At 40.4% G+C, this 14,883-nt stretch overlaps 1 protein-coding gene across 1 annotated transcript; it reads left to right on the top strand.

The window, feature by feature from the left end:
- Positions 1–7,025: 7,025 nt before the first annotated feature.
- Positions 7,026–8,046, top strand: LOC114225664 (trace amine-associated receptor 8-like). Its single transcript, XM_028125391.1, is given in 2 exon segments — positions 7,026–7,919; positions 7,921–8,046. Coding segments are annotated over 2 exon segments (1,020 nt in total).
- The last annotated feature ends 6,837 nt before the right edge of the window (positions 8,047–14,883 follow it).

The raw sequence follows: 14,883 nt of genomic DNA, 5'->3' as shown, positions 1-14,883 counted from the left end.
AGACTCATGACACAAGCAGCTTCACTCATTCTCTGCTGATGTTTGTCCCAGTGGTCTGGCAGGATGCTGCCCTTTCTATGGGTAGCAAGTACAATGAGCAACATCCAGCACTGGCTATGCTTCCACATCTCACCGAGAAAGGCTTACTCCTTAATATTTTGTGTGGTCGATGGAATGTTTGAAACCCCTCCCTCATGCCCCTTGCTGTGTAACTTTGAAGTTCTTTCCTCAGGAGGCAAAGTGAGAGCAGAAGTGACAGTATGCCATTTCTAAGCATGGGCCTTAAGAAAGTCTTCTTGTTTCTGCTTGCTCTCTGGAACCCCTGCCATCATCATGAGAACCTGCTCTGGTAGCCCGCTGCTCCAAGGAAGAAGAGAAGTAAACTTTCCAATATTTTCATGACAAACAGTAGTTTTATACCTTCGAATATGGTACCCTTTAAAATTAGGCTCCTACCCTTCCACAGAGATAGGTGTGCTATTTTCCTTGATGATTGCATTTCAAAGGGATGGCTCTCAGCTACTTGGAAAAGTCAGTCTTGGGTTATAAAACTGGCAAGAAGACTTTAAAAAGATTTATATCTCAATGAGGCAGAGAAAGAACTTGCAATTGCAAGCTTTCTGAAGCAAATCCCCTAAGAAAAGGGAGGGCAGAGGCTTAGAGTCAGGAAGAAGCATGCCTACAGTTTATTGAAGCTGAGGGGAACATTAAGGCCATCTTGTTCAGTTATAATAATTACCTTTCATTGAAGTGCTATACTGACATCCCAGATCACCTCAGTTTACCCTCCTGTGAAGTACATATGTGTCTTGGTCAGCTCAGGCTGCTATTAAAATGACCAGTAGCTGGGTGTCCTATAAACCACAGGAATTTATTGCTCACTGTTCTGGAGGTTGGGAAGTCCAAGATCAAGGTGCCTGTAGATTCAAGTCTGGTGAGGACCCACTTCCGGGTTCATAAGCGACTCTTTTTGCTGTGTGGTCACATGGAGGCAGGGACAAGGGATGTCTCTGGGGCCTCTTCTATAAGGGCACCAACCTTATTCATGAGGGCTCCACCCTCACAACATAATCACCTCCTAAAGGCCTCACCTCTAAATAGCATCACATTGGAGATGAGGTTTCAACCCATGAGTTTTGAGGGGACACACATATTCAGTCTATAGCAATGCATTACCATGTATAATGAAGTGAAAAAGATTAGGGAGCATAGACTCCAACCTAGGTATGAATCAATTCCCAGAAGGAAACAACAGGCTCTGGTTATGGCAGTGTCCACGCATTCCATAGTGATTCAAAGGCTTGCTCTCTTCATCGTTTGAGGAGCCTGGCAGTAGAGTTTATGCATATCAAGCAATCAGCACTGCTGATTGAACTTTTCACAGGGGCAAACTGTCACTTATGTATTGACCAATTTCTGGCCATAATTTGTTACAGGAACTGGAATTAGGAAGTGATTTAGAAAGAAGATAGTACACAATAAGAGAAAAGGCAAATAAAGCAGATCGTCTACCAGATCCTAACTCCCTAAATGTTTATTTATAGTCTACTATGCATTTTGCATAGAATTGAATATTTTAATAGGAGACACAAGAGAAGGAAAGTGACATTTCCCAGAGTGTCATCTGCTGTTATTAGCACCTGAATCCCCTGCAGGTACTTGTTAAAAACAGATTCCAAGCTTCCTTCCAAGAGCTCCCGATCACCATCTGTCAAGACCTGTGCATTTGAGCAAAAGATTTGAATAGAAAGATCACCAAAAGTTGTACGTGTCTTTCTCAAACAGTTCTATAAAATTAAGTTCATCAGGAATATTTGATGTTCAGTTGTTGATTTTATTGGCTGTATTCTAGAGTCATATTTTGTCACAGACTTTGGATTTTTGTTGTGTTTTCTTATTTCAGACAGGCGAATTTGTTTAGCTTCATATTTATTTCTCTTTTATTCTCTCCTAACCCAAACACGATTTAAGGGCTTGGTAATTTTGAAGTATCTCCATCCAGCCCTAAAGATCCCAAACACAGTCATGGTCTAGTGCTTTGGGTTCCTGCTCTTCTGTCATATTGGAAATGAGACTGATCCAGGCAGTCAGTCACTGGGCAGCTCAGCTCAGTTCCTGGTTCTGAATCTATGTTTGTGTTCTTATTTCTCCCTATGCTAGCAGCTTTCTAAAAATCAAAGTTCTAGGTGGAATTGGGGCAAAGTCACTTGTTTCAACATCCTTGCTTGTGTGCTGTGAAGTGAGAAGGCTCATGCCAGTTCCAGGCTTCAAGTGGTGATCTGTGCACTCTCTCCTGCATGTCATGGAGTATTTTTAGACCCTTTCACAGGAGTCAAAATCCTGGATTCCACAGCTGCTTCCGGGCATGGAAACTACCAGGTTCTCCTTGTCAGCCCTGCTCACATCTGGTCTTCCTGTTTCTTAAGTGCAGAGAAGATGATTTCATTTATGAACATTCCTACAACTTCCCACACCCCCGCCCGCCATTTTCATATGCCTGCCCTCTCCATGTACTTGAAGCACAAGAGTTGATGAAGGAACTAATTCAGCCTTTTTGTTTTTGTTTTTTTTAAGATTTTATTTATTTATTCGACACAGGAGACACAGCGAGAGCAGGAACACAAGCAAGGGGAGTGGGAGAGGGAGAAGCAGGTCTCCCGCTGAGCAGGGAGCCTGATGTGGGACTCGATCCCGGGACCCTGGGATCATGACCTGAGCTGAAGGCAGACGCTTAATGACTGAGCTACCCAGGTGCCCTAATTCAGTCTTTTTGGCTGAACATTCTCATGAAATCTTTATCTCAATGGGGAAAGAAATGTGGAAGAGAAAAAAAACCTGTTTTATCTGACTCCTATATTTTCTGATCTTTCTTTTCTTCACTTGAGCAAGGTTTTTGGCCTTAAGAAGTAAGACTTTAGAGGTGTTGTTTTCCAGCTTCTTTCTGGACAATGGCTGCTCTTCCTTCAAGTTTACAGATTCAAGTGGGTGTGCAATCTAGAGAGAGGCACCTTACAGAGGCGGCAGAAGGAGTGGGCACCATCGTCCAGGGCTCACACTTGACCTCAGCAGAAGTAGTTTGATTCCTGTGGTGGGCAGAATAGACCCCTCTCTTCGCCTCCCATGATGTCCAGGTGCTAATCACCAGACCTGTAACCACATTACCGTCCATGGCAAAAAGAGACTTTGCAGATGTGGTTAGATTAAGGATTTTGAGATGAAGAGATTATCCTGGATTATCCAGGGGGCCCGATGTAATCACAGGGGTCATTAAAAGTGAAGGAGGAAAGGGAGAGAGTCAATGTCAGAGTCAGAGATTTTAAGATCCTGTGCTGTTCGTTGGTTATATGAATGGAGGAAGAGACTACAAGCAAGGAATGCAGGTGGTCTCTGGAAATGGGAAAAGGCAGGAAGCAGATTCTCCTGTAGAGCCTCCAGAAGGAAAACAGCACCGTTAACACCTTGATTGTAGTCCATGGGAACTATTTCAAATTTCTAACCTCTAGAACTCTAAGATAATATATACGTATTGCTTTACGCCACTAAACTTGTGGTAATTTGTTACAGCAGCAATAGGAAACTACTAGAATGGCATAATCGTGAGGCAGGCACCCCATGCATGTCTGTGGACACCCCCAGTCAGCCCAGTGGTTACCTAGTGAATGAACACAGATATCATCATCCAATCAGTAACACTCGGAGACTTTGCTTTCCGGATATAAAGCAGCTCATGGCCCCCTGGCTATAAGAAATATTCCTTATTTCTACTACCTTGAGCTGACTCTCCCACAGCCTAGATCTGTGCTTTCTTGCTTTCCTGCTTGACAGCAAAACTTTTCCAAGCAGGAGCTCAGTCTTTGGTCTCATATTCTCATTAACATTTCTTTATAAAGTACTTCAGAATTAAATAAATAAAATCAAAACAAAACAAGAATAGAAACATGGACATTCTCCGAGTCCATGTCCCCGGCTATCTACTACTACACATCTTTCTCTTCCTCTTTACAGTTGACTTATTAAAATGTCAGTCACTGCTCATGGGCCCACCTGCCTTCCTTACCCGTTCCCACTCGCTCTCAATCCACTGCAGTTTGGACTCTGTCTTCACCACTCCACCAGAAGAGGAGGAGTCATGCTTATCCATGATGTTAATGCCAACAAACAGTTTTCATCTTTTATTAAACTTGATCCATTGTCAACGTTTGACACTCTTGATATTTCCTTCTTCATAGGCCTTTCTCATCCCATAGGGTCGGTTGGTCCACTTTTTCCCATTTTTCCATCTGTTATTTCTGGCTACTCTTTCTTTTGCAGGCATAACCTTAAAGTTGGTGCACCTTCAGTTCCTTCCCTTTTCACTGTACACGCTCTAATCCAGTCAACAATTACTTCCTGAGTATCTGATATATGATAGGCATTACAGCAGGGGTGCACCGGGCAGTCATATTTATTCCTGTGGCCTCAAAAACACTAGTATGCTGAGGAATCCCAAATGATTATCTCTGGCACACTTGCTTTCCTGAGCCGAAAACTTAGAGGCTAGACCACCCACTGAACAACTCCAGTTTTATGTCCCTCTGACCAATCCAAACTTAACCCATCATCTTTCCTCACCAAATGTAGTCTTTCTTGTACATACTGTGTCTAACCTGTAGGCAAGTTACAAATATGGGACTCACCCATGATTCCTGCCATCATCATACAGCCCTAAACCCCTAAATTCTTTCAGTCTTTAAATTGTATATTTCATATTTTCAGGAAACAGGGAGGCAAAGCTACTGAAGGGTAGGGTGGAATCAACTCAGCTTTGAGAATTTAAAGAGAAGGAAAGATAGCATTATCAAGAAGAATTTGGTAGATGACTGCTTGAATAATTGTTTGCCTGTCACCTTTAATATCTGTTCTACTCTTATTCCAGTATATCTTTAATATCCGTTTCTTAAGTGAGAGATCATGTTTCTGTTTTCAAGTCTTAAATATATCATTGTGGACAAAAAATGTCTTCAGAACTTCCTATTTCCTGTATAGGATCAAAGGTAGCTATTTTTCTCAGACCTGAAATCTTTTTAATGTAGCTTTCAGTGTCTTTAATTTCCCTCTTGAACTCCCTAAATTCCTGTTAATATTGCAAGGGCAATGTCTGTGTCAGGACAGGCTGCTACTATCAGAAATCCCTGGCCCTTAGCTTCTACACCTTCCCATCTGGCAGTTTTGCACTTGCTTTCAATGGGTTTTCTTTGTTTCATCAATTAATTGCTGTTGCAAAGAGATAATTTAATCTTTGAAATGAAATAGGCTGGGCCCTCCTGTGGGCTTGTGACCAGCCCAGTGGCACAGAACCCTGCTCTTGGGGCTTGATGCCAGTTGCTGTGGTCTTGAAATTCTGAAAAATTTTACCTTTGAATTTGTGTTTTATATGTGAGGTCCTGAGGGACCATAGAGCATGCGCAGGGAATTTGGAACCTCAAGTTGCATGACATGTGATTGTCCTGCGTTACACCACTTCCCCTTCTCCCTCGGACTAGTTCTTGGCCACCCCACCCCCCCACTCTCCCGCCGAGTCCTCCTTCCCTGGCACCTTTAGCTTGGTCCAGCCTCCCCCTCCTCACTCTGACCTCCTATGACTGCCATGTTGGAGGACTGGATACAGGGAAGGGAGGGTTGAGGCAAGGTAGCCCTCTGTGGTCTCAGGGTAAGTCCTGCAGTTGTTACCCCATCCAGGCTCGTAGGGCCATAGCACATTCGAAGGGCAATTTAGCAGGGCCAACCCTCTTATGCACTCTCAATCCACACATTGAATGGATCCTAATGTGGAGGTTGCAATCCCTAGGGAGTCAGCTATCTGCCTTTGGCTGAGGTGACAGTCCCAGAAGAAGGACAGAAGCCTTGCTCAGCTTCTTCCTAGACCCCCAACCTGGGCATGCATATTGTTTCAACAGTTGCGGGGAGGGGAAAACTGGCAGTAGGTGGGCCAGGCATGCTGAGTTCTAGGGCAGGTTCTCCAGGCACCTGTGAGGGTCTGCACTTGCCCTACAAACAATTCCATGCCCAAGGAAGTGGGACATTATAAATAAAAATCAGGGACGCTTGGTGTCTCAGTCGGTTAAGCATCATTTGCTTATTAAGTGTCATTAAGCATTATTAAATCAATCAATCAACCAGTCAATCAAACACCACGGCAGGTCAGGAGAGACTGAAGAAAAAAGGAAAAAGCTTTATACTCAAGAGCACTTTTTAGCATACTTTTGAAAAAAGATCTCCATATTTTTATTTTGCCCTGGGCTCTACAGATTATACAGCCAGTCTTGGAGATAGATAATATTACTGCCAAATACGGGATGAGACTATTTCAGGATAGTTGAACTTAAATAAATCTCTTGGTTAGAAAAATCACAAGTCTTTCTGCAAAGTAATAGAGCACTGAGCAATAATACATTTTGTAGAAAACTTACTAATTATAATTATCAAAAGTTTCCCTTCCGGATTCACACCTTACACTGTAGGGATTCCTTGTGAGGAATTCATAATGGGTGAAGTTAATTGGCTAGCTTCCTAAAACATTCTAGGTGTTAACTTCTCAGACAATGTGAAGGTGGAAGTCTATTAAAAGGTGACTTTTCTAATATGTAATTATATTATATGTGACTATTTTTTGCAAGGAAGAACTTCAGGGGTGTAAAGAACCAGGTATTTAAATTACATTTCTTCAATTATTCAGATAATATGAATTCTGGCTTGATGAAAATTCATAATAGATTAGCTTGGAATTAACTATCTGTGAGGTTTAGACGTAATTACACAAATAATTGCATGCATGAAAGTCAGAAAGGATACATTTCTAACTTCTTGAAATTCTCTTAACTTCTTTTTATGATTAAAATGGGAAAAAGGATAGACTCTAAGGCAATACTTAAAAGCAGTTGCTCAGATATGTGGTTTGATTTTTTTTTTAAATTCTCAGAATCGAAAAACTTTATTTCCTACCACAAGAGAGGGCAGAAAGACAGGAAGCATCACACTGCAGAACCATGATCAGGAATCTTTTCCACCCTGCTGCTGTGCAGCTTTGCTATGAGAGTGTGAACTGATCTTGTGTTAAAACTCCCTACTCGCTTGGATCCAGGGTGATTCTATACTCCGCATTCGGCTTTGCATCTTCGCTGGCTGTGTTTGGAAACCTCCTGGTGATGACTTCAGTTTTGCAATTCAAGCAGCTGCACTCTCCTGCCAATTTCTTGATTGCTTCTCTGGCCGGTGCTGACTTCTTGGTGGGGGTGACCGTCATGCCCTTCAGCATGGTCAGGTCTGTGGAGAGCTGCTGGTACTTTGGAACCAGATTTTGTACCCTGCACAGTTGCTTTGATGTGGCATTTTGTTACTCTTCTCTCTTCCACTTGTGCTTCATCTCCATCAACAGGAACATTGCTATTACCGACCCTCTGGTCTCTCCTAGCAAGTTTACGGTGTCTGTGTCAGGAATATGTGTCAGCATCTCCTGGATCCTGCCCATTGTATACAGCGGTGCCGTGTTCTGTACGGGTGTCAATGATGATGGGATGGAGGAATTAGTAAGTGCTCTCAACTATGTAGGTGGCTGTCAAATTGTTGTAAATCAAGACTGGGTTTTGATAGATTTTCTGTTATTCTTCATACCTACCCTTGTTATGATAATTCTTTACTGTAAGATTTTTCTAATAGCTAAACAACAAGCTGTAAAAATTGAAAATACTGGTAGCAAAGCAGAATCATCTTCAGACAGTTACAAATCCAGAGTGGCCAAGAGAGAGAGAAAAGCTGCTAAAATCCTGGGTATCACAGTGGTAGCATTTATGATTTCATGGTTACCATATACAATTGATATGTTAATTGATGCCTATATGGGCTTCATAACCCCTGCTTATATTTATGAGATTTGTTGTTGGGGGTGCTTATTGTAACCCAGCCATTAACCCTTTAATTTATGCTTTATTTTATCCTTGGTTTAGAAAAGCCATAAAAATTATTTTAAGTGGAGAATTTTTAAAGGATAGTTCATTGACCATTAGTTAATTTGCAGAATAAATGTAAACACTAAGTTGAGAAATTTAAAAATATTTTAAAAATTATAAATTCATGACAAAATCAGATGTAAGAAATGAACAAAACATTTCAAAATGGGAGAAATATATTATTTTTTCAAATGAGCCAGAAACCAAATCACAAAAAGGTGCTTCCATTAAATCATTGCAAAGACATTTACTGAACTAAGTAATAAGTAGTGAGGTGGCTTACACTGTAATCTGTCTTAGTGTTCTGTACATGTCCTTGCCATATGTGCTTGTTTCTTCCAATTTCATGGAATTTGGAATCTCACTTTTCGTTGTGATATCTCTAATCATTTTCTCTTTTATGGTCAACTTTCATTTATCTTCAAATGGTCTTTTTTTCCTTATCTTTTGCAACATTTTACTAGTTTACTAAGGCTGTCATAACAAAGTACCACAGACTAGGTGGCTTAAACAACCGAAATTTATTTGGTATCTCATGATTTTGGAGGCTAAAATTCCAAAATCAAGGTGTCAGCAGGGTTGGTTTCTTCTGAGGACCCCATTCTTTGGCTTGCAGGTGGCTAGCTTCTCTCTGCGTCCTCACATGGTTTACGCCATGTGTATGTGTGTCTGTGTCCTAATCTCCTCTTCTTATAACACCACCAGTCATATTGGTTTGGGGATCACCCTTAAAAATTTACTTTAACTTAATTACCTTTTAAAAGGTCTTATCTCGATAAATGGTTACATTCTAAAGTACTAGGAGTGAGGACTTCTACATATTAATTTGGGGGACACCATTCAGCCCATAACAGGCACAAGACTAGGATTGGTGACACTCTTCAAGGGTCTGTTTGTTTGCTGCTCACTTGTGATTCTGTCTATACCTTCCAGAAGCTTTTGGGACAGCAGGTAAGCCTTTCCTGTTTAATGGCTGGACAGAATCTTGGAATGTTCACCTGTCATATTGTGGGATCAGTCATTCAGCCTCGGAATCAGGTATTAACTACAGACATTGCCCAGAAGTGGAAAATTGCAAGTGGAAAAACTTGCCACAAAAAAGTTGGCCCAATGAAATGGAAATCTGCAAGATTTCCATTTCATGAAAGAATGAAAGAATGATTCTTTCATTTCATGAAAGAATGATCAATTATTGGGGCGCCTGGGTGGCTCAGCCAGTTAAATGTCCAACTCCTGGTTAAGCATCTGACTCCTGGTTTCAGCTCAGGTCATGACCTCATGGTCATGAGATTGAGCCTTGGGTAGGGCTCTGCACTCAGGGCAGAGTCTGCTTCAGATCTCCCTTCCACTCCCTCGGCCCCTCCCCCTACTCATGCACTCTCTCTTTTTCTAAAATAAATAAATAAAATCTTTAAAAAAAAAAGAATGATCAATTATGACTAGCAGTGATACCAACTTTCTTTTGTATAATGAGTCTAAATTGTAATAGACTACTGGTCTATAAACCTTTTATTTTCTTTTTGGTTTATCTGTGGAGTCAATTAAAATGATTGAAGTCTTTTTTTTTCTCATTGGTTTTCATTCAGATTTTTCAAGCAAACCCTGGACATAAATTATATGCAAATACCAGTGTTAGGAATACCTAACAATAAAAAAAAAATGTGTTTTATATAGTATTTTCCTCAAGGAATGTAATTTTGTAGATAATATGGGCAATACATTTTAAATTGTATTATTGAGAACCAGAAAAGTAGTCCTATGAGCGAGGACTAATTGTCACTAATTGTCACAAGGCTGGTACTTGGCATTGGGTATTTCTAAAACATTGTCTTCTCACCAACATGTGGTCTCATGGCCTGAGGGGTTAAGGAATTGTTAAAGACTTTATTTTTTTAGTAGAAGGGCCTTTTGAGGAGTCTTCAAGCATTAGACTTGTATGGGCAGACAGGGGTGTGGACTTCTTTTGACAGGAAGGTTAATTTCCATAAATGGAGGATTGGCTTGGCAAACTGTAAGAAAATGAGTAGACTATAGCATGGATAACAACCAATTCATGCGATCAATGACTATACCGAATAGATCAGATTAACTATATCAGATTTAAAAAAGGATATCATGCTCCCTATTTTTAGAGTATAAATGACAAACAGAAAAAAGCGTGTGAAAAAGTATAATTGTCGTATTTAATAAATGTCTCATAGAATGGCATTGTTGTCAAATTATAGATAATGAATAGGACAGAAGTTCAAAAGTAAATTAAAAATTTTTGAAATTTATCCAATGGGCAAGCAAAATATATTGTTATAAATGCTACCAAAATTTCCAATACAATTCTAAATACGGAATTTCTTTTGACAGATAGTGGGTATGTGAAACTTCACAGAGGAGAGAAGAAAGAAATTAGATTCTTCCATATACTTCATGATAGTCTTTCCTAAGAATGATTACCCGAGAAACAGATTTAAAAATTCAGATGTAAATTCCTTGCTTTATTTTATCCTGGGTTTATGAGTGAATTAAAACAACATAACTGGTCAAGAACTAAAGGACAGTTCATCAACATAAATGTGTTTTCAGGATAAGACTAAATTAAAATCAAGGAAATTGTGAGATGTTGGGAATTTTCCATGTATAATGACATGGAATATGGTGTATGAATATGATATCAAATTTGAAATAGGGAGTTCCTCAGATTCAGTCAAACATTGCTTCAAGTGAGCTTCTCCAAACATTTGCTACAGCCAGATTTATTGCCCTGGTGAAGTAAGGTCCAATTTCCTACTGCTGATTCTGCCTACTCCTCTGTTTTGTCACTTTTCCACTGCCCCGTCTTCTGGGGGGATTTTCTTGGTATTTTCACCTTTCATGCTCACCGCCCTGTTCCTTTTTTTTTTTTTTTAAGAGGTATTATTTATTTATTTGAGACAGAGAGAGAAAGGGAATGTATGAGCAGGGGGAGGGGCAGAGGAAGAGGGAGAGAAGCAGACTCCCCTCCCTGCCATGCTAAGTGGTAAGCCTGATGGTGGGGCTCAATCCCAGGACCCTGAGATCATGACCTGAGCTGATATCAGGAGTCGGTTGCTTAAGGTACTAAGCCACCCAGGTGCCCCTGCCCTGTTACTTTCAATGCTCATTTTCTTCTTCCTATTCTCTATGCCATGTGTTCTTGGTCTTCCCCTAGACTCTAGTTCTCTTGACTGTCATTCCAACATCTTCTTTTGCTGGAGTTCTTTTCTTCAATCTCCTCAGACCCTCTGCTTCATGCTCTTTCTAGGAGTTCAGTTCCTCCTGTTCACCAGTGCTCTTCCAACAGCAAGGGAATCAGATGCAAAATTCAGATCTGGCGCAAGACCAAGTTTTGATGTTTAGAGGACATTCCCTCATAGTGGAATTGATCATGACAAAGTGATAACATTTACCACAATAATTACCTCTTCAATGTAACTACTTTCATGTGGTATGTCCCTTCACTTCTTCAACATGATGTGGGAATAATTAATTGCCTGTCACGGCATATTATAAACATCATCTACCACTGTCACTGTTGATCATAATGCAAACTTAGGATGCATGCTGGTAGCCAGCAGAAGCAGGGAGAGGCTAGGATGGATTCTCTGAGACCCTTCAGAGGAAGAACAGCCCTGCTAATACTTTGATTTTGGATTTCATACTTTTGGCCCCCAGAACTCTGCAGGAATCAATTTCTCATTTTGAGCCACCAAGTGAGTGCTGATTTGTTACAGCAGAGACAGAAATGAATATATCAAGTATGTTTGAGGGGAGAAGATCCAAATGCAAGGAAGTTCATTCTCCTTTCCCTGGACAGAACTCAGTGGGTATGAAGACCACAGGGCAGAGATGGCTGCATAGTTTGGCTGAGCCCATAGCCTGAGACAGCCTCACAGAACACCTCACTGCTCTGCACAGTACAGGGACAGGAAAAGTTCCTGAGCCCCTGAGGGTGCCATGGAGTCATGACAGGTCCTAGAAACTCCTAAATGTTCCACGGCCTCTGGTGCCACAAGTATAGCTGAATTCTTCTGAGAAGCACATTGGAATTGGCTGATAAAACAAGAGCTAAAGGAGCCTTACTGTCAGGTACGAGGGATGGCTGCTCTGTCACAGGACGGGACCAAAGTCCAGAGACCGGACAAGACTTCTCATTGAGGGTGGATGGTCACCCAGACCAGATCTCTAATCCACAGAGCCTGGTTAACTCAGTGGGGGAGGTAGAGAAAACCCAGATAGACGGAGAGGAAATTCTATCAGCTGGAGGTGAGGGGTATGGCACAGACATCAAGTTTATTTATAGTTGCAGAGCATAGAGGAGCAACACACAAAATCTGGAGCTAAATTGCTTGGAGGCCAATCCTCAGTTCATCATTTATTAGATGTTAACCCTGGGCAAGTGGTTAACTTCCAGTGTTTCAGTAAAATAGCGATAATAATCATGCAGACTCCACGGTGGTTTTCTGTGTGTGACTATTTAAGAACTTACTACAAATAAAACACCTAGATAGAGCAGGTGTTCCAAAGCTGTTTGTTGCCGTTAAAATGGCAGTTGCCTTAACAATAAAGTAACACGTTTTGCACACCTGAATCTGTGCCCCGAGACTCACCGAAGACACTTGTGGGTCTTTCTAGAATTTCTGCCATGTTTTAAGAAGCATTTCTGTGCCATAGACTACTAAAAGCCATAAGATAAGAGCTATGACCCAAACTAAGAAAATTGGCATAAAGGTGTAAGGTAGATGCTCTGAAGTTATGTTGGGTTCAGAAACCTCTGAATATCTGTGATGAGACAGAGTTTGAGAGAGAACTTCAGAACGTTTCCAGTTTCCTGGAAACTGTGTTACCCTGTGTCTACAGGGTAATTAGCAGAGGCTAAGGGGAGGGGAGGGATGGAAGGGGGGAAGGAAAACTAGGGAGAACATGAGAAAGGACTCTGACAGGACTCAAATCTCTGTCTTAGCTGAGGACACCAGAGACGAAGGGGCTTGAAACATAGAATTAAGATCCCCAGTTAATCTCTTAATTTCAATAAAAGTGCAACGTTTTCCTGGAGATACAGGAGAGACTGATGAGGGTACACTGGCTGTGAAATCTGAAGAAGGCAGAGCAGCATGTCCCCTACTGAGCCCCACAGGGATGGGCTGGAGCACCCATAAGAGACTGTAAGGGGCATGGTCTGGAGGGGGGATTGGTAAGCACGTCATCCAGAGTTTAGAGTTGTGTGAACATCCTTTTTCCATGATGAGATAGATGGCCATTTCATTCTAGAAGATATCTGCACAGACAATCCCAATCTATTCCTGTGGAAGCGAGGCAGACTACATAGCCCCTTGGAATTTAGATGTAACCCTGGGAGAGGAGAGTGGGAACCCCACATTGACTGAACTTATGTTTATTGCACCCCATGACATGGGGCTCACAGGGGAATTAAAGGTCAGTTACAGAAAAATCAAGAAAATTGCCTTCTGTGGTAGTTGAGATCTTTACCTGTCAGTAAGTATGTTTTCTCTACCTCCATGCATGAGTCATAGGATAAAATCTAAAATGATTTTTGGGATGTACAAAGCTGTGCACAATTTTTGAAACTTTTCCCTGTTCTTGACCTTAACACCTTCCATTCATCCTTCTAAACCTGGCTCTAAACATATACCCTCAATGAATTCTATTTATTCATCCCAGTTATATACTAATATTGATGTCATTTTTCACTTTACACTTTTTACACGTGTTAATTTTAACTTGGAGCACAGTGAATTGTTAACTGTTTTATGTCCGTCTCTCATATTAACAGGGATACTCCCTTAAGGGGAGGAGATATTTCTTGCTTATTTTTGTATCTTCAAGACCCTGATACAAATAGATGCTTAATAAATAAACATAAATAATGCACACATGAATAAGACTTTTTCTGTAGAGACCTTTATATATACAAAACATTTCTTGTATTTTTATTTTGCTAAGAATCTTTTAGTAATAAATAATTGCTGAATGTTATATAATTTTTTTTGCATTCCTCAGATACATTAAAATGGTGAGTTATGTTATTTTACTTTCTTATGTTAAAGCAAATTTCCATTCTTTGTATAGACTCCAATCATGATGTATTATCTTTTTATATATTTCTAGGTTTGGTTTGTTGAACTTTTGTTTAGGATTTTTGCATTTTTTTTTATATGAGTGAGGTGTCCTTTTCTTTGTGTCTTTCACATGGTCTCTGTTAGGTTTTAGTATCGGGCCAATGCTATATCAAAATATGAATTTTAAGTGGAGATTATGAAATACAAATTTCTTCTCTCTGTTCACACTTCGCACTACAGGGACTGCACCTGATTTGGGATGACTTGAGAGATGGGATTTGGTTGTGCTTCTTGGGAGTTTTTATCATTAACATCACAGAGTTTTGTGGGGGGCGGTAGTAAAAGGTAACTCATAAAAAAACAAACCACACAATTATTACTAACTGGCAAAAAGGAATATCCCCTGTATCAAGACCAGGTAATAAAAGATGTTTGATAAGTTGCAAGACAAAAAAAAAAAATCTCCTATGGTAAAAGCAAATTTGCTACAGACTTACTTGAAGTAAAATTCTTATTGGATTTAGAAAAATTGGTTCAATTAGATGCTAAAGAGTAAAAATAAAAATTATAATTAATAATTGCTAGGATTTATTGAGCATTTAAATTGAATATATTACTTCATATGTTCAGAGATTAAAATTAATATGAATATGTGACAAGCCACGGAGATATTATCTGATAACTCTGACAAAGGTAGGCAGTTGTAAACGACCTTCTCTCTGCCTTTGGGAAATATGAAACTGCTCTATTTGGTGTGACTGACCAAGGGCAGAACTTCTCTATGTTTACCTGCTGTTGGAGGCAGTACT

This window comes from Eumetopias jubatus, unplaced genomic scaffold, assembly GCF_037043125.1.
Source record: "Eumetopias jubatus isolate StellerSeaLion01/CBP00866 unplaced genomic scaffold, mEumJub1_p1.0 scaffold_6, whole genome shotgun sequence".
NCBI classification, from domain to species: Eukaryota; Metazoa; Chordata; class Mammalia; order Carnivora; family Otariidae; genus Eumetopias; species Eumetopias jubatus.
This window is presented reverse-complemented; position numbering and strand designations above follow the sequence as displayed.